This window comes from Teleopsis dalmanni, chromosome 2, assembly GCF_002237135.1.
Source record: "Teleopsis dalmanni isolate 2A chromosome 2, ASM223713v2, whole genome shotgun sequence".
NCBI lineage: Eukaryota > Metazoa > Arthropoda > Insecta > Diptera > Diopsidae > Teleopsis > Teleopsis dalmanni.
Window position 1 is genome coordinate 50,841,257 of NC_051847.1, and position 21,224 is coordinate 50,862,480.

The 21,224-nt window shown below is 27.7% G+C and overlaps 2 protein-coding genes across 3 annotated transcripts in view; one reads left to right on the forward strand and one right to left on the reverse strand.

Annotated features, from left to right (window-relative positions):
- Positions 1-665: 665 nt before the first annotated feature.
- Positions 666-17,803, reverse strand: LOC119680095 (USP6 N-terminal-like protein). Of its 2 annotated transcripts, none has more exons than XM_038092743.1 (5): positions 16,912-17,801; positions 11,679-12,360; positions 11,207-11,592; positions 11,059-11,123; positions 666-884 (listed from the first exon to the last, which is right to left on the reverse strand). In XM_038092743.1, the coding sequence occupies exons 1-5, from the start codon at positions 17,064-17,066 to the stop codon at positions 787-789; spliced, it is 1,386 nt and encodes a 461-aa protein (XP_037948671.1). In that variant the 5' UTR covers positions 17,067-17,801; the 3' UTR covers positions 666-786. The 2 variants fall into 2 exon arrangements, with proteins under 2 accessions (XP_037948671.1, XP_037948670.1); XM_038092742.1 differs by lacking the exon at positions 666-884 and adding an exon at positions 3,938-4,198 and having other exon boundaries at positions 16,912-17,803.
- Positions 17,804-19,090: 1,287 nt separating this feature from the next.
- LOC119674516 (general transcription and DNA repair factor IIH helicase subunit XPD-like) overlaps positions 19,091-21,224 on the forward strand; it is a 3,377-nt gene continuing 1,243 nt past the window's right edge. Inside the window, exons 1-6 of the mRNA XM_038085659.1 lie at positions 19,091-19,119; positions 19,197-19,651; positions 19,720-19,850; positions 19,908-20,128; positions 20,190-20,323; positions 20,382-20,629. Of these exons, the coding sequence (XP_037941587.1) occupies positions 19,115-19,119; positions 19,197-19,651; positions 19,720-19,850; positions 19,908-20,128; positions 20,190-20,323; positions 20,382-20,629 (1,194 nt within the window). The 5' untranslated portion in view covers positions 19,091-19,114. The remainder of the gene's footprint in view (positions 19,120-19,196; positions 19,652-19,719; positions 19,851-19,907; positions 20,129-20,189; positions 20,324-20,381; positions 20,630-21,224) is intronic.

Here is a 21,224-nt window from a genome sequence, read left to right on the forward strand (position 1 = left end):
ATAATTGCGACTATCACAACGTTTATTTTACAACTGATTTTTTAACCGATTTATGGGACTAAATAGCTCACACTTAAGATATTTTAAACCAACGAACTCAATCATAAAGGACGTCTTTAGTTTTTGTTAAATAGGTAGCTGCACCTCAACTTGTGGTAGCATTTAACTGGACTGATAAAATAGGCTTAAAAAAACTAAGCAAGTCTTTGGACCAATATGTAAAATATGAAAATCTCTTCTTGTGAGAACAACATTTTTCAACAGAAAAATTGAAATCCAACTTTTAAATGGCTATGAGAGCTAGATTATATTCCCCAACAATACTCAACTTCTGTTATGCGTTGTCAACCGTAGCATTCACTGCATCTTATGACTATTCTTGCTAAAAGAAAACCGACGAATTATGGTTTAGAACACCAGTTGGATAGAAGTTGGATAGAACACAAAGAATATAACTATACGTCTTATTGCCTTTTAAATAGAAATGGCATTCTTCTAACTTGGACAGATTAATCTTTTTAACATGGTAACGCTGGTTGAGATGTCACATAAAGTAAGGAGCAATTAACATTATAATTATTTTTCAAAATTTGAAGTAACATTATCTTGAATTTCATTCTATATACTTTTTTATATAAATTATATAAGCTTTATTTAAAGTATATTCTTACAACTGTTTGAAATATTGTTCACTATTAACTGAAAAATTATATATCATATATAAAGTTCTGAAATTGTTTTTACCAGCTCTTGTTTCAGGTTTTTTTTTGTGGGATTTAATTTGAGTTAATTGAAATAAAATAATTGATTTTTTGGAATAACCATAACTATTTGCTTCGTGCATCTTATTTCTTCTCTGAATAAAACTACTTGATTTGGTGACTCTAAAAATGGGGAGAAAATTAATATATTCTGATTAATATATAAATATAAGAATTTAAATAGAAATATTATTGTTTATATATATTAAAAAACTCACAAAGTTCTACTTGCTAGAATAAATATTAAATATTGTTATATTAATTGCATTAATACATAAACAAGTGTCTAACATATTATTATTCAGACTTCTATAGTATCCTTATTTAAAGCAAAAACTATTCATAAAATTGTTTTAGAGATCCATAATTAATTTAGACTATGCCTTGGAGAAAATTAGTGAAAAATCGGATATACTATAATGAAAAAGACTAAAAGATATGTGTATATCACTACATTATGCATTAAGCACTGATTGCAAATAGCTAACGAAAGAAAACAACTGAACAATTCAATTTAGCAGCAACTGTGATGGCTAAGAATTAATTATACGGCTGGGTAGGGACAGTGTGGATAATACGGCTATTTAAGAAAAAAAAAATAATTTTCGAAATTGTTAGATTTATAAAGCAGTTTAAAATAGAAAAAAAATTTAACCAATCCAATACAGTTATATTTTTAAATTATAGAATCTATCAAAACTGAATAGGCAGGCAAAGACCGAAGAAGAAGTGTTATAAGATCGATGATATTGCCAATAAATGCCTATTATATAAGTTAAGCCCGACAATCTATATGATTGTGAACGAATATTCTAAAATTCGTAAAAAAAAGTTCTATCGAATAAAATCATTATTGAATTAAAATCAAATTTGCTGGCTTGCAAATGACTAAAGACCTCTGGAAGTCATTTACTTCAAGAAACAAAGACTACTATTTTTTAATAGAAATTTGATCATAACATTCTACGAGTTCTGAAGCAATGCATTAAGGACTACCAATTTAGAAAGCATATTGTGTTGATTTAATTGAAAAGTTTATTCATTTATTTAAATACAAAAATTTTGCTAACTTGTACAAAACTAATATATTAAATATTAAAATAAGTATAATATATAAATAAATGCAAATCATAGTTTATACAGAAAGATTAACACATAATAAGCCTTTCTATTAACATAAACATATTTGAATTAATTTTAAATATTTAAGTATTTAGTGAGATTAAATTAATAAGATTGAGTTCTGGCACACAAATTTAAGACAAGGACTGTAACTTTGCGACATTAGAGGCAACAATTTGTAAATAGAATTTTATAATGGTATATCTTCAATATTTTCCATAATAAGTATTTTACCAGATAAAAGATCGACTTATATAAATATTATATGTTAATTTTATAGAGCTTCCTGAACAATTTAGAAAAGTATAAACTCGATTTTAATAATAATAGTGGAATTTCCAGTTTAAGCATTAATATAAATATATTCTTCAACTTTTTTTTTCAGTCAATAATAGAGTATATAGATTATATAATATAATAGATTATATAGGAATTTAAGAGGTTGCAATTTTCTAGGAATGTTATGTTTATATTCATTTTTTTATAAATTATTTACCACTAAGAAATGTGTTTTAAGTAAATATTAGTTACAATTATTAATAAAGCTTAAGAAACGTATAGTATAGAACTTAGTTCAGAATAAAAAGAACAATAAGATTGACATTTGACTTAAGATCATATAGAACTCATTTTGAGTAGTATAGGATAGGATAATAATCTATTGATATACATGTATGTTATAATAACAAAGTGCAAATAAATTCATCAGTTACTAAATGATATAGAGGTTTAAACGACAATAATAAGAACAAAAGAAAATTACTTAAATAAATTCAGTGTTGCCATATCGAACCAAATGTTCCTACTGTACACGCTTCTTCCAAAGACAATATTGTGTAAATGTAAATAAGTAAACTATAAAAAAGTAAAAGTAATAAATATACAATTACCAATAACAAAACTTGTTGTTTGTTCACCATGAAGTATATTTAATAAGGTATATTTAATAAGCCATAAAGTAGGATTATCATTATGTCATATAGTGGCATTACCAGTATATAACTATTCAGTTGTGAGGATTATCTATATTAATCAATATTGGCGACCAATTTAATCAATATTGGCGAACATTCCGTTTAAAATGATTTAACAGATCAGGTTGGAAATTGATATCGCCAACAGAAATAAAACTGGTAATATCAAAGACTGATATTATCAATTATATATGATTTTTAGGAAATGTATTTGTTGAAAATAGTTTTATGGTTATAGAACTTCGACTGATAATAAAAATCAACTTTGTAATTTAAAAACTGAAGTTAATTCCATTCATGAAATGAAGATGCACATTATATTTATTACTGGGATTGATAAACAGTAAAGCTAACAATCTTACTATATTTGAAAAAGAATTCCTCAGAAAGATCTCTAAATCACTAGATAAATATGACCTGTATTGCAGATAAATAATTAAAGAAAAATGGTAGAATGTCAGTGTGCAGAACAATTTAGAATTGATGGTTCAAGGGACGACTGACTATATATCACAAAGTCACTTGTCATCTACAAACATAACTTTCATTGAAGTTCTAGTGGTCGCAAGAAAAGTAAAATTAAGCATAGTATCCTCAGAATATATAAACATCCAAGATAGATATTACAAAACCGAAATAATCATTTCCACTTTTGCTTGAGATATGTGCATATACATCTTTCCATTTGAAGTAGACCAATATTAGGTAAAAATATAAAACTAAGATTGAAGCAGAAATACATAATACTATTTAAGATAAGAGTATAGTTAGAAGCGATAGTATAGATGAAAACATTAAGCTAATGAGGCAACACTGATATTGTTAACGAAATAACAATAATATTGTGATATTCTAAATTTTAGGATTGGCAACACTGTTACTAAAAAATTCGTTGAGATAATCATTATTTTAAATTATTATTAAAAATTGTTTTAGTTTTCTAATAATATAATATATAAAAAAAAATCTATAATAAAATTAATAAAGTATAAATAATTCATATAAAAACTATATTTCTACAAATTTGTTACTTAAATTCTTGCTCTACTTTTATAATATATAAATAAGTTATTAAATATTATTAATAATAATATACGTGTATAAATTAAATAATATATAAATCATTTTAAAGTCGAGTATTTTGTACGCTCTGTACATCATCGTCATCATCTTCTTCAACATCATTAATGTGATTGTGATTGAAATTAAAATAACTGCTGTCGGTGTCAAAGGGTTTGTTGGTGATAACAAATCCATTGCTATAAAGTGAATAACTGCTAATTGCCGGTGAGGTGGCTAAACTAGTGATACTTTGATACGTTTTCATTGAATATGCATCACCTATATAACGTGAAATAAATTATAAGAGATATATAAAAAAGAGAAAATGTAGATAAATAAAAAAGCAAGATAATGTATTAGAATAATACAGATTAAATGGTTTAGCAATTTTATTCAGAGGTAATATACATTAAAAAATTAAAAATTATAGGTTAATTTCATACTGAAATATATATACATATATGTGTATTTGTTTTGTACAATATGTTACAATTAACAAAAACTATATATTGCTGAGAAAAAATCTTAAAAATCACCAACACCGTTTAGGATTTATATATATGGTATATGAATTAAAATTAAAATTATATGAATAAAGCTTTTTTAAATGAACATATATGTATGTTTATATGAAATATATAAATTTAGGTTAATGTATATTATTCACTAAGGCAGATGCATATCAAGATTTAAGATGATATAAAATCTTTTTATCTTTTATGTTATCTACCAACACCAACACCGATACCGACACCGACACCAGCAAGTCGAAATTGTTTTCTTTTATTAAATTTTATTAAAAATTTTTCATTAAAGAGATAAAAGCAATATAAAAAAGTATAACGAGAAATTTTGCAACCAGTAGGGAGATGTTGTAGATGAATTCTGAATTTAAGAATTGTTTGTTTTAATACTTATTTCAGAACAATGCTTGAAATAACTTAACCACTTTTGATCCAACTCCCATACTAAAGGAACAAAAATGGCAAAAGTTCCAAACAATAATAAACAACTTAACAAAAGGTAATATTAGATCTGTCGATAAGTGGACATCGTGAAAACGACATATAGTCGTTTTATGATAAAAATCATAAAACTCTTAAAACAATAGTTACGATAGACTGATTAATAGCTATTGACTTATTTTTTTAGGACAGGATAGGATAGGATAGGACTGAAAATAAAATTTAAAAAATTCTAAAACTCATTTAATGTACTCATTATGGCAGACTTTTAAAATGATATCACAAAATGGGCTTAAGAAAACTTACTTAGTGAAGATTTTTATTTTTTAATTTATAAAATAATTAGGACTTATACAGTTGATGCTCAAAAAACCAAGTTAAATAAATATATTAAAATAATCAACAGAGTGCCAACTAACACCAAAGAATAAAAAGCCAAACTACCAGTTTATAGCATCAAAAAAAATGAAAAAATTACAAGGAATAATAAAGATACATAAGCAAAATGTGCTTGCTTATAGCTTTAAAAAAATTAAAGAAGAATGTCATAAGTACTTTATTTAGAAAATTTCTGTATAAATATTTTGTATTCTAAAATAATAGATTTGTGAGAATTCTGATTACTAGTGAAGACAGAGTTTTATAAATATTTAAAACATATAGATAATGCTCAGAGAGCAGAGAAATTTCAGACCATAGAAATAGCATTCATTTTTTTTTGAATTTATTATATTTATTTATAAATAATTTTAATATGTTTACTGTAAATACAATTGTAGAAAAATAATATTATTTGATAACACTAATGACTTAATTATATTAGAGATTAATATTAGACATAAATTTTAAATTTATTTTCAAGATATTGTCCGTCAAAAAAGTAATTAATTTGATATTGATATGACATCACATTCGAAATAGAAAACTACTTTTGTTTACTACTTAAGTCAGCTTTAAAATGTAGGCAGTTAAAAAAGATACTCATTCGATAGAACGCATGCAGAATGGCTTAAAAAATATTGACAATAGGCAGATAAAAAGAAGAAAAAGAAAATACATGAAGAAAGCACAATAAAAAGCACACAAAGTGTAGAAATAATAAATTGAGGCGCTAACATTTGACCTAATCGAAGTTAGCATGTGATAAAGTCAATACCATTTGTTGACATCATTATTAGTTGTTTTGAATTGTTACCCTACAACAGGTCATTTAAAATCTTTAGCCGTATTTTCATGATCGAGTCTTTGAAGTATTGGGTGTACTAACAGTAATGAATGTTTTAACTATCAGACAGTAGCGATAGTGAGTTTGTGTTAAGTGGGTGTATTAGCAAAAAATACAATAGTGTGATTGGAGATATTTTTGTTTGGTAATATATCGAATAAGAAAGTTTTTGTAAAATTTAAACTGAATTAGTTGCAATAATTTTAAATATTAAAGAAGGGCTATATTGGCCCAAGTTTTCTAGTCTCTAGATATGACACTTTGTGAGTTTCCACACTTTAAATAACACTCAAAGAACGGCGGTTTTCAACAATAGATGACATAAAGTCTATACCTTGCTCCAAGCTAAAAACTACGGTAGCATCTATAAATGTATAATATCGAAGGAGAACTACTTTAATCGGTATGGAATATAATCGTATATTTTTACTTTTTGAGAAGTGAGAACTTAGTGTAGAGGCGTTTTACCGAGAGGTGGACAAATACAGAGCGCACGAGTAATATTTTCGTTGTCCTTCTCTGGCATATAACTTCGACAAGAATGTTGAAAAGGAGTCTTAATATATAAAAAAAACAAACTAAATCCTTCCGGTTGAATTTAGGCAATAGATCTTTCATTCTTACACATAAATAATCTGATAAAAGTACTTCTTAAGAACCCGTTTTTCTTGGAAATCTTTTTCTTTCTTTTTCTTGTAAATTTTCAAAACTTATAAAGAAGTATTAAAAAGAATGCACAGTTTCCTTTTAAATGATATAAATTTTGAAATTAATAATTGATTAATTTATTATTAAATAAATTTTAAATTAAATGTATTGCATATAATTAAAATTTAGTCAAGTTGAGCTTTATTCAATTGAACTAATAAACCTGGCCAATTAAATGTAGGGCCTTGCAATTATTATGCACATTTTATCAATTTTTATGAGCTGCACTTAAAGAGATGAAGGCCAAAACTGTGTGACACTGCTTTAAAGCAATCAGTAGATGAGACAGTAGAAGGGTTAGACCACTTCAATGATTTTGCTTGTTATGCAAAGGAAGGCAAAGTGGACAAAGTTTTTTCAAAAGTAACTCTCCCAACTACTTTTACTATTATGATGGCTGCTGCAGACCTTTCATGCACAAAAAAAAAATATATATATATTAAATGCAATAATGTAATAAAAAAAATATATTTTTTTTGCATTTATCTTTTAATGTTTTTAAAATTGTGTAACTTTAGAGAAAAATTTTATTAATAAAAAAACAATAATAGTAACAATAATAAAGCAGCATGAACGAAAGTAAGAGTTAATTGTGAGAAACACGCAATATCATTAAATCAGTAAGAAAAATACTGATAATTACGTTAAGTAAACGAACTAATAATGATGCATTGAATAATGTTCACTTTTTTTACAAAAATATTAAGGTATTGAGGTCTTCTAGGAAATACTTTTTTTACATTTTTAGGTTTTCAATTTTCACATTTCATATAAAGTTGAAAGTAATTAGGTGCAAGATGATTAACATAAATTATTATTAACATTTATAATTACTGTGGTTAGGATTTATCTATATAACACATATATTGGAGCTATGGTTATATCTCTCTTACTTATTTTGCAATCATAACAAAGACAATCGTCGTGATCTACTGTTTAGTAATTAATGGTTACAGTCCACTGAATTTGAATACCGTACGGTAATCATAAGAAAACTATTAAAAGCATTATTGATCCCAATACATTGTGTAAGAAATGCATTAATTGTAAGTTTATGTTTAAAAAACGAATGAACGAAATGACGATGTGGAAAATGTCTTAATTAGCAGACTTAAGTCATCTGAATTCCCATGAGCTTGCCATCAGCAAGCTCATACGGGTTAGTGAGTACCTCACATTATTTCTGACAGAACTGATTAACTGAAACTACATGATTAATTTTCTACATAATTGTTGATTTGTAAATGACACCTATCCTTATTGGTCAAATTACAGTAATCTAAAAATTATGAAATCCCTCTAGAACACTTTATCCTAAAATATATGACCAAGAGGAAAGATATCACTATTTTACCAGACATATATATACTGAATCCTTTAACTCTTAGGAGGAGCATAGAGCCGCTTTCACCAGACCTTTGGAAGAAATAATACCATTGCGAATGATATTGTCTCGTACACAGATGGCTCCAAAACTGAGAAACGTTTGGCCTGGGGCATCTACAACCTAGAGAATCGAATATGGGTCAGTCGAGGAACAATGACCTCAGTATTTCATACTGTAATTTAAGACATAAATATCTGCAGTTATTGGGGAAGTATCATGCTGCACCAAGCTCTTACTCTGAGAAGAAAAACAAATAGCTATTAAATCTGAACAGATTGGATTTATAAAAATTGATTGATTGTCTTGTCTTTTGGTCATTGTCTTTTGATCAAACATAAAGTGTGGCTCAAATTGTCAGAAATTGATAAATACAGACTATGTATGGAAGATAGAGCCTCAGCTCAGTTCGTATACATTACTGAAGGAGAAATTTCACAAAGAAGAAAAGATAAAGACTTCTCTGAATATATCTAAAGTGAAACAAATCCTTCAGTTACTTCAAGAAAGACAACACAACATACAATAAAAATAATATTACTGAAAGTTGACATATGAACTCTATAACTATATAATCGGTGTTACTATTTCACATAATAGCCACATTAAACAACTGACTGTATAGTTACAGTAGTATACAATGCAGTCACTGATATATTACTCAAAACGGTTAAAGAAAACCCAAGACACTTTATATCTTCTAAGTAGGTTATTGACATCATTAAAAACTGCGTTAACCATACACATGAACAAGGGTAAGTCCATGAAAATACTATTGAAAAAGCAACAGCAGTATTAGTTTAAAATATGAACATAAGTTCAAAGTTTGGCTGTATATAGGTTCCAGAGGCAGTCGCCTTTTTAGTGAATCAACAGCCGCTCACCCCTTACAACACGAATTGAAAATCGCCTTCCACCTCACACAACTATTACCCATCCACATCCAACTACAGCAGAGCATAAACTAAAAATCGTATTGATATCCGAATTAAGATGGATCCACATCCAACAACAGCAGCGCATAAACTAAAAATCATACTGATATCTAAATTAAGATGGAACCACATCACACAACAGCAGAGCATAAACTAAAAATCATATTGATATCCGAATTTAGATGGGTCCCAACAAAAAATCAGCCATTATGTAAAACTTAAAAATAAAAATATAACAATATATGAATAAGACAAGAAATGTAAAGTACTAATTTTAACATTCTAAATATATTCTTCCTTAAATCAATTTTTTATATACCTATATATTATTATAAATATATTAAAACTATATATTTAAACCTATGTAAGTATCTTTACAAATTAAGCATTTTAAGGAAGGGACGGATTTTCCGGACTATATTGCTGGTATATATTATACATATATACTATATATATAATAAAGAGAGGGTCTCATTAAATGCGGGTTTTTTAAACATAATTCAATGCTAAAGTCGAAGATGTCTGCTGTTGTTGTAGCCCACAGGAAACTATAAAGCTGATAACATAAAATATGGATAGGTAATGGTAGTAGTGTAAGAAGGGAGGTGATCGTTTAGGAGTAAGAATAATTTAGGAATGGATGGGAAAGGTCTCTTCTGCCAGTACTTTCTCTTCCAAAATTATAATTTTATATATTTATGTTATAAATAAATAATTCAATATTTCTATGAAAACTTATTATTAAAAAATTTATTATATATCAGGTAGAACGAACCGAAAACTGACGGTGGTTTGATTTCCCTCACTTCTTTGGAAATACTAATATATATATTTACATATATACAAATTTGTACGCACAGTTAGAAAAAATAAAGGTTTCTGTATAATTATTAAGTGAGAATAATATAAACTAGAAACATAAATAAAAATAATTTAATAAAAACGAATATAATCAACATTATATTGAACGATGTTTGTACGAATTGTTGAACGGTTGCAATTGCTTGCAATTCTAAATGGCTTTCTACTGCCACATCTTCTGATGTTTAGATTATTATAAGAATATCTATCTCAAAGCAATTTAAACAAATTTTGTGTATAATTTAAACTGATAAATATATGTTAAACCTTTATATGGTTATTCGTTATAATTTTATTTCTATAAATTTCTTATGAAAATTTATTTGTATAGATGAGATAAGTTTGCAAAATTATTTGATTGTACAAACGAAATGATAAACTTATATTTGAGAATATATCACTATCAGATGGTTTATTTTACTGGCGAAATATAAACAAAAGCTTTCACAAATAATGTACAGTTGGTAGGTAGTAGGTAAACTTATCAGTTCAAATGAATCCCCTCTGTGAGATACATGAAAATAAAATATGGTATTAAACGAAAGATTAAATTAGATAAGCTTAAATACACTCCCGTCACAACCTTATGGTAATTTATAACAGCGTTAAATCACTAATTATTTACAATAATTGAAATTAAATGCGTTTTGATCTGTATATTTACACACTATTTTTGACTTTAGTATAATTTATAATAAATATAATTAAAACTATAAGATTTTTTTTATACAATTTTTTTTTATATGTAAATATAAAAAATAAGAAGTTGTACAATAAGAAAATACAAAAAAAAAAAATTCTGAAAATTAAAAATTAACATAAAAAAGCGACTGAAATAGTTTTGCGTTCTGATAGAAATAATTTATATTTAAATTAACCTCCAAATCTTTCTCAAATCTCAATTTAAATATTTTTTTGCTTATTGTACAACTTCTTTGAGAAATGTATATGAATAAAAATAGATAGTTTAGTAGAAAGTAAATAGCGGTAAAGAGAAAGATAAGATAGTAAATAGCGACATGTATAAATATTATAATACATTAAAAAACAACATAACTTACCGGTTGCGCATTCTGACGTCTCATATGAAACTGTTGATTGTACTTCAATAGCGTTTTGCTCTTGCCTGTAAATTATAACAAAGATATCAATATAATTTACATTTTAATTTTACATAATTTATATTAACTACTGTATTTTAGTACGCACCTAGATATCACATCATTTATAACTTGTTTTTCGGTATCTGTATATTCGGATCTTCGTCGTCCAATTTTCTTCTCAATATCAGCCTCTATGAATTGTCCCAATGGTTTAGTCGGAAATTCGTTTGTCTTTGGCGGCGGAGGTACATCTAATTTCAAATCTTTTAATTTTTTCATTACTCTCTCTAATGCCTCAACCACATAATCATCGTTGTAACCAAAATTTTTATGCAATTTAACCTGCAAATACTCAATTATCGAATCCATATCCTTAAGACGTAACAGTTCATGTTTATGTAGGTAAAGTATAGTAATGGCCATAGCAGTTATAACACGATCGCCCTCAAACAAAAATATATCCCAGACACGTAAACTTAAACTAAACGGAATCTGTAATTATAAAACAAATACAATTTAGAAATAAAAATACTACTAAGTATAAGTATAAGAATCGTCTCTCTCTGTTAGATACTCACTCTTTCTACAAAAACTACAAAAAACCATTTAATAGAATATAATATTGCGTCGACATTATTTTTGACAAAATGTTGATGTAGCTTGCGCATAATTTTTGACATAATGCGATCATGATGTTCTAGAAATCTTTGTAATTTTGGAAAACCCTCTATAAACAGCCCATGCATGGCAAACTTCTTATCAACTATTAGTGTATTGAGTGCCCAAAATGCTTCTTCCTCTTGCATATAAAGTAGCAACACTCCGGCCACACATGCCATACCTTGGCAATAACCTAATTCGGGATTGTATATACTATAAGCATTGAGTACGTTGAACAGTGAACATTGTTTAACGCTGTAGCGTTGACGATAGGCATGATTATCACGAAATTGACGATTCACATCTGAGTCAATTTGACGCACTTCTGTTGAATATTTTCGCGCTAAACTAAGCATGCGAGAGTATATATCTTTATTGGCAGCTATTGACTCATCGACATTCAGAAATTTTTTCCAAGCTGGCCACCGCATTCGATCGGGTATACCTTTAAATACACGTTTGCGCAGCTTTTCGTTATGTATATTCCATGATGTGAACATTTTCATCCATTTCTTATCACGTTCCAATTCAATTTTGGTGCGTTGCACTTCTTGTGAATCGCGTATATCGGGCAGGCGGGAATCATGTATGAAGCCGTATCTATGCAGAGAAAGGAAGAAATAAAAAAATTTCAAATATTTTACAAACTTATAACAAATATTGTATAATATTATATATAAAGGTTTGCTTGCATGCGATATTATTTAATAAAATACAAGTGCAACTAAAACTTCAATAAAATAAAGTTCAGTAGTAATAAACTACAAGTAAAATAAGTGCTGTACAATAATAATACTGAATGATATAAAAAATATTATCAAAATTATTTTAGTGATTCTAGTTTAAGCCGTGGTATAACAGCAGGTCATTATATAAGTTAAAGTGGTATTTGGCCACTAAGTTCCAATCTAATTTCAATCAAACCTAACATACTAATATACTAGCAAACAGTTGATATTTATATCGTATGTACAAACATATTAGATGTAAATAGCAAGCGACAAATTGATTTCGAGTGAATGAATAATAAAATCTGAAAGCGAATCTAATATATTTAATGAGAGATGGAAGTATTTATTACGCATTTCGCTTCTAAGGAATAGTATATGCATAATATTGTGAATAGTAAGCAAACGATTCAATTACGAATCAATGAATACTCCCATCCAAAAGCAAGTCTTGAGAAGTATGTAATAAATTTGAGGCGTGTGAAATAAACACAAAAATGTTACTGAACAATGAAGTAGTCTATTCTAGTACAAGGAGTACTAATGCTATATGTACAGAAATGATTTATAACTTGTAAATAGTAAGTTAATAAATCAAGGAGAATGTAAGAAACCTAAATTAAATCATATGAGCAGTCAAGTGACTTATAAGCTGATATCTAATATAAAGTTTTGGCATAGAGAATTATATTATTACGAAATGAATTTAGTTTGTGGCCTGAATTATTTTTAACAATATTTATTCAAGCTTGAATTTAAATACAATTCAATTTATTTGTTCTACATAGATTAATTGATGAACGCTGAGCAAATAGTTATCCTTTACTTTATGATCCAAGTCACAAATTTGGTGTAAGGTTTAAAATTGGAAACCTGATAGAACAGAAGGAATAAATCACTTCTCATTCAGGTAATACTTTTGCTGCTGTGATAATTACAAATATAATAGAGTACCAAAGCTAATGTAGAACAGGCGCTTTTCTAAATACAAACGAAAATAAAACGAATAGTCAAATTAACTGATTATTGAGATTTGATGCTGACGATATATCTTTGATGGTACTAGAAAAATAAGGGTTTAAAATAACATTTACAATACATTTAAATATAAAAAATGTTATTAAACTAAAGTAGAACTTAACAGAAGAACTTTTTAATGGAGGCAGACTCTATCAACAACTCGTCATCAGATATATCTAGCAATAAAAACAAGCTTTTATGTGCAACAAGAACTCATTTCAATATAAAACTGCTTGTTTACTAGTTATGAATCCAGAATTAACACATCTGTTATTCCCAATGTGTATCTCAAAAATAGTTTTACTCCTCATAATATTACTAATTTGCTCACCTGTTCCAATGGTAACATGTTCATTCCTTTTTACTGATACTAAAGGATTCTAAACCTTGGCCTAGAATAGTTCAACACTCTCTCTCTCTCTCTATCTTTCATTACCTTTCCCACTCTGTTTTTGCTTTACAGGTTTTCTGATTTGGTGACATCCAAAAAAATAACTACAATCATAGAATTAATTCAAATATTCAACCTAAAACGTTTTCACGATGTAAATATCTCAATATCGAAAAGGTTATGAAAATATTTTTAATTACGTAAGTTACATACTTGCATCCAATAATGGTAATGTAGAAATGAAAGTAAAAATTTCATATGCATATATGGGAGAAAATACATTTTAGTGTGCCTTTATTGTCGAAATAGCCGCACAGTTTTTTTATTAAATTATGGTTGGTAGCAAGACAAACAAAAAATATATATATATATTAAATATATATTATATTTTATGTATTGTATGTGATATATCGTCGCCATAATTTTTTCGTCTTATTATTATGTGATAAGCATAGAGTGAGCAATATTTGCTGCATTGTATTCTGATTTCTATGTGTACAACAAAAATAAATTTTTTATAAATGAAAATACTTATACACTGATTTAATGTAATCAAAATTCATATATTTTTATTAAAAAATTGGAAATCATTGAAAAATTAATTTATTTCGAATTATTAAATAAAATATATCATATCAAAATTGTGACTTTTAAGATAGAAATAACGAATTGATTGATGCATTTATCGGAATAAAAACTATTTATAATTGGAAGATGAAAACAATTTATCAAAACATTAAATATATATAGTTAGATAGTCAGATAAAAGGACAAGGTTAGCCTCATTTCCAAAGAATGATTCTTGGGTGGTAAGTCTTATCGAGAGTGGTAAGCCTTACCACTCACATAGGAAAGAATACTATATATTCCCAAAAAATTTCACAATTTTTATTATCAAAACAAATTTATTAAATCTTTATAAATAAAAAATTATGTACATAAATCATAGCATAGCTGTGTGTCATAATTTTTTTTTATACTAAAAATATTTGAAACAAATTCAAAAAAAAAAAATTCATAACAATTGTTTGGACCTTTTTTTGCAAAAAATTTAATTTAATTTAAAAAATTTCGTATAATACAAAAATTTGGAAATTTTATATTCTGATGTATTCTTCAAAATATAGTAATGTGTTTGCAAATGGCTTCAACAATGAATTAGTCATCAATTGAAGGATCTAAGCGTATGGTAAGTCTAATCGAAAAAATATAGATTTCAATATAATAATAATAATTGAAATAATAAATTTTATTAGTTGCTATTGGATATAGAGACAAAAATCCTTACTATCATTCATTAAAAACAGCATATAAATAACATAATTACATTGAATTTAAAACAATTATGAAGGAAATATTTTCTTTCCGCTTATGCATGTAGTTAATGTTCAGTTTAAATGAAATGTATCTATTAAAATAACCGAAGGTCAAAGAATCAGATAATACCGAAACAAATATAAAACAAATAATATAAAGCAAATAATTAACAAGAACAGAAAATTGCTAGCTAACTGCACTAAAAAGATAGAATAAAACTGAGAAAACATTTATGTTTAACACTACTTATATATACAGTTTCAAAGTTAAAAAGATAGAAGTAAAAATACACAAATAGTGAGATAGTTAAAACTAAATAGTTTTTGAACAATCAACTATTAAGTGGAAACTTAAATTTTGGACACACCACTTCTATTCGAGAAATTATTTTGCCGTTAAAATAACATATGCAATGTCTTCAATGTTACTGTTTTTCTCGTATAAGTTACAAGAGTTGTATGAATTATTGTATTTTACTTTATATATTCTACACTTAATTGTTGATCTTATATATCCAATCTTTAATCTTAGTAACACAATTAATGGGATGTGTCCAACCACTTCAACTGTGAGAACTCCAAATCGCTCAATGTCTTCAATATACACCTTAAGAATATGGTACAGATATTTAAGGAAGTAATAACCTATAGCAGATAAACGCGTTCTGGCGGTTTACTTCCTTCTTCCGCTTGAGAAATCACTGTGCCATTAGAATAGGACGTACAGTGTCTTTAATGCACAGACATTTAAGGATGGAAGAACCTATAGCAGACAATTAAAAGCAGAAATAATCTATAGTAGATATACGCGTTCTGATGGGCTAATCCATAGCTTGTTTAAAAAATCACTATCATTTAGATAAAACAAGCAATATACACATTAAGAATATAGGAACGACATTTAAGGAAGCAAAAACCTGCGTTTGAGGAAGTATATAGCTGCGTATCGTCAAAATATAACACGTAAAATGTGTTTAATTCGCCTATTATCAACAACTTTGATAATAGTCACTGAAAGTAGCTCCCATCTGATGCTTATAATATAACAGCCTTATCAAAATTAAACTGAATTAGATCTTATCTAAATTAATTTAATATTAAAAGATTTCTGTAAATTAGCATTTCAAAATTCAGTGTTAGCATTTTATTAGACATTGGAAAAAATACGTTCCACCGAAATAAATACAATTATATTAACCTTAAACTTTTACTAAATAAAAATAGTAGATTGGTACAAAAACGATACAAAGCTGGTGCCTTCACAAAGCAAAAACTGCTCTCCACTGCTTGTATTATTTTCAGGGAAGCGTTCTGTAATTAAAGAAAGCGCGTACGCAGAAAAGAAATTTGATAAACGTGCTTGTACTATAAATAAACAAACAAAAGAAGTGCAGCGGACGCGATAAGAAAGCGAGGTTGTAAACAAACAGTTATGTTTATTAGAGAATGCAAATAAATATTTTTTTATGCACATTCCCAGTTTTCTAATATCTGAAGAATATAAAAATATTTTTTTTTTTTAATTTTTTATAATTATTTTACTCTTGAAATGAAATTCATATCATTTTTTTAATGCTTTATTAAAATATTGTGCGTTTATATATATTATTTTTATAAATAATTTGATAAGAAGAACATTGGTTTAAGAAGATTTTACGTTTCGATAAAAAAAAAGAATATATAATTTTCAACTTACTTGTCGGTTACATGGTAAAGTTCAAACGTAGGGTTCTCCCATGGATCGACCTCATTCTTTGGATCTAATCCTAAAGCGTATCGATTGAAAATCATTTCACGTTCTTCCGTGGCGCGTTTAAGCAGCGCCTCTTGCTCATCATCCATGGTCATCATATTTACAATCGTTTTTATTTCACAATTGTTTAAATAAAATAAAAATAAGAGGGGCGGATGTGAATTATCTATTGCTACTTTCCTTTCCTTTACTTAATGTGTGCAAATAAATAATTAAAATGTATCCGCTATTTATTGGCAAGAATGTTGCATATAAAATATATGTTAATTATAAAATAAATTAATGAGATTTCATAATAATTGCATTAAATGGAGAGAAAATCTTTTTTTTCCGTTTCAGGATTTTCTTTATGTTCAGAAAGATTTCATTTGATTTTCTTGCTGAATTATGTGCCATTTATGTATTTCTGTATACTTAAAACTCCAAAGTAAATTATTCACTTATTTTGAATAACTTGCACATTAAAAACCCATCGCTCCAGGGAAAATAGCATATATTTTTATTACTTAAATGATAGTAGAGCACAAGCACGCAATGACGTGATTTTTGTCCGTCCGCGTTTGCAATATTCATTCATTAAAATAAGACGCCCCCACCAACGCACTTTATCACATCACTAAAAATTTATTCGTTTTATTATTTCACTGACTAAAATTATTACACACTTGACGATATTTTATATCAAAAAAAAATAAATTTTAATTATTTGTTTTCATATTCCGAATTTTGTTATTTCCTTTTCAATTTTTGTTTTGAACTTTCTTTGCTTCTCTCCTTTCCAAGTGTTTTACTAAATTTCTTTTTCTTTTAAGTTTTTATAATACTAATAAAATATATAAATTTAACTTTATTAAACAGTTTATAATTTATTTTAAACAAAGCATATATTGGAGTAATTTACTACATTTTGTAATTTTGTTTGTGTTTCTTCACCGCACACAACTTCTCAGAAAAACTTTCCTCCAACACAGCACTTCAACTAAAATAAAATACTGCTGTCATTTAATATAAGTGTATTTTGCTTGTTGGCAGTGTCATAATTTTTAAGTACAGCGGCTTTCATATATTAGCTATCATACATGAATGATGACTTACAAACATTTAAATTCATCAACAGTAAAGTGTGTAAATTGTTACTTAGACGGATGCATAAAACATATATATACGATTGGTTTTGGTCGAGAACTATTGTTCAGATTGATTAATTAGGTTGAGGCTAGTTGAGTCAATGCATTCTCTATTAACTGGGAGACTTTTGCATAACTCCTCTCTACGCTGGATTAATGTTTTTCACTTTAAAACAATCGTCCACAGATCTGCATACCTCCCAGAATTTTGCGCAATATCTCACAGTTAATATCGAATTAAAAAAAATCTTAATTTTAGATGGATCACTGCATTTGTACTATAAATATCCCACAATTGTCATTATGACATAAATATGTCGATCTATTTAAATAGCTTACATAAATTAAGTAACATTCCAATAAGTGTATATTCGAGATGTATATCAAAATATTTACATATTCTAATTGACTAAGCAAATGTGCAACAAATATTTTAATGCAGAAAAATTTTTTATTTGCGGTAGGCACAAAGCATCGAGAGCCGTAGTATGCAATTCGAACCCACTAAAATCATCTCTTAAGAATCCAAAATGGACAAATTTCAGTCATTAAACTATAAAAGTCAAAAGCTGAAACCCTTCTCCAGTAATCATGAAAAAGGCAGAAGGCTTGGTATTACGACAACAAATATATCTAAGCCGAACTTGGTAACGTGTGAGGGAAGGAAGCGAACATGTTTTTGGCAGAAATTTCTGACTATGAGTAAACTCATTTATTACAGAATTCGCACAAAAATTTGCTAATAAGGTTTGACAATTGTAAATGCAAACAGTATAAGAACTTAAATTTTAAATCACTTCACAGTTTTACAATTCACCCTGTTTCATATGGCAGCACTGAAACTCTTTTGTTTTGATGTTTTGTATATTTTGCATACCGGTTTCACGTTTTCGTTTTATAAACAAAAACGGAACTAAATTATAAGTTAAAGCTTTATATATGAATTAAAAGTTTTATAAATTTTGATGTCTAACGTTTTATAAAAATACTAAACAGCAGAATAAAAACATTTCCAAAATATGAAGTACGTTTATTTTGCTTTACATTATCTTAAATAAACATTTAATGATATTAATTTTATTAATTGTAATTATATCGTAGGCTTAGTGTGGATGGTTTATTAGTTTATTTCCCATATGAATACATATATCCCGAGCAATATGCTTATATGCTCGAGCTGAAACGCACACTTGATGCAAAAGGTCATTGTTTGTTGGAAATGCCTTCTGGGACTGGAAAGACAGCCACATTATTGTCTTTGATTGTAGCTTATATGCTTGAATATCCAGAGACTGTGCGGAAACTTATATATTGCTCGCGTACAGTACCAGAGATAGAAAAAGTCATCGCTGAATTGCAGAGCCTTATGAAATACTATGAAAGGCATGCACAACCTACTGGTCTAACTGGATTAGTATTGAGTTCACGTAAGAATATGTGTATTCATCCACAAGTAAGTGGGGAGCGTGACGGCAAAAGTGTTGATGCAAAATGTTTTGGTTTAACTGCGAGTTATGTGCGAGATCGACATTCAGTAGATGCAGACACACCTATATGTAATTAGAAATTAACTTTCGGATCCATTAAATACAGTTTTAATTATACTATTATATATTGTTAAAAGGTCAGTATTACGAGGGTTTCAGTTGTGAAGGTAAGGAGTCAACATTACCCTGCGGTGTTTATAGTTTAGATGACCTAAAGGAATTTGGACGTATGAAAAATTGGTGTCCCTACTTTTTAGCACGACATGCAGTAAATAAAATTTATAACAATAATTACTCTTAATTTTATTAAACTAATATCTTACAGATACTACAAGCTAATATTGTAGTTTACAGTTATCATTATCTTTTGGATCCAAAAATTGCTGAAGTGGTATCTAAGGAATTAACGAAAGAATCATGTATAGTTTTTGATGAAGCACATAATATAGATAATGTTTGCATTGATTCGATGAGTGTTAAAATCAACAGACGCATAGTTGACCGCAGCACAAATGCATTAAATAATTTACAGAAATTAGTAGAAGAGTATGAATATGGTTTAATTTTTAAGCAATTACAATTTACTAATATATGTGTTTTTTTACAGCATACGCAATGATGATATAAATCGATTAAACGAAGAGTATCAACGAATGGTGCAAGGTTTGAAAGATGTTAGTGAACAACGTGAAACAGATATGGTTCTAGCAAATCCCATTCTGCCAGCTGATGTTTTGAAAGGTATCCGACAAATTAAATGTTGTAATAATATATTAAATCATATAAAACTAATTCACAGAGGTTGTTCCCGGTAACATAAGAAATGCTGAGCATTTTCTTAGTTTTTTACGCAGATTTGTAGAATATTTAAAAACTCGGTTGAGAGTTCATCATGTTGTACAGGAATCTCCCGCAGGTTTTTTAAAAGATGTTCAGAGCAAAATTTGCATTGAACGCAAACCACTGCGATTTTGCGCTGAGCGTTTATCAAGCATGATGCGCACTCTTGAAATAACAGACCCAGCTGAATATGGCAGTCTGACATTGGTAAGTTATTATTAATACTGACCATTATAAAACTTGTTTATTCCTTTAATAAAACATTACAAAAGACAACGACAATTTTAAAAATGTAATTGGGAACATTGGCTTTTTCAATCATTATGAATATTGATTTCGGGAGAGAATATATTCAAATACTACAACAAATAAGTCTTTCTTACAACTTTCTACCATTAAGAAGGCTTTCGTAAAGATAACAAAATTCACAAACTTATGGAATCAGCACTATAGCTGCGCCTGAGATTTTTAAAAAAATCCATACCTTTACCTTTCGGTATATTTAAATAGAATGTTCTAATCTTCTTTAATAGTTTAGTCTAATGTTCTATCATGAACAACTTTACGATATATAACATTAGTTCGTAGAAAACAGAAGGAATTTTTTATCCTTCTAGTCAAAAATTAGCGTTATCCAGGCTATAATGCACAATTATTGTTTGATTTCTTGTTACTGTATTTTAACCCTTAACTAGAAGAAGAGCTGAATATTTCAGTGTCTCACTATAAGTAAAAATATGTTTCTGTTGTAAAGAATGCATCTTTTATGAAATAAAATAGTTTTATTAAAATTTTTATAATT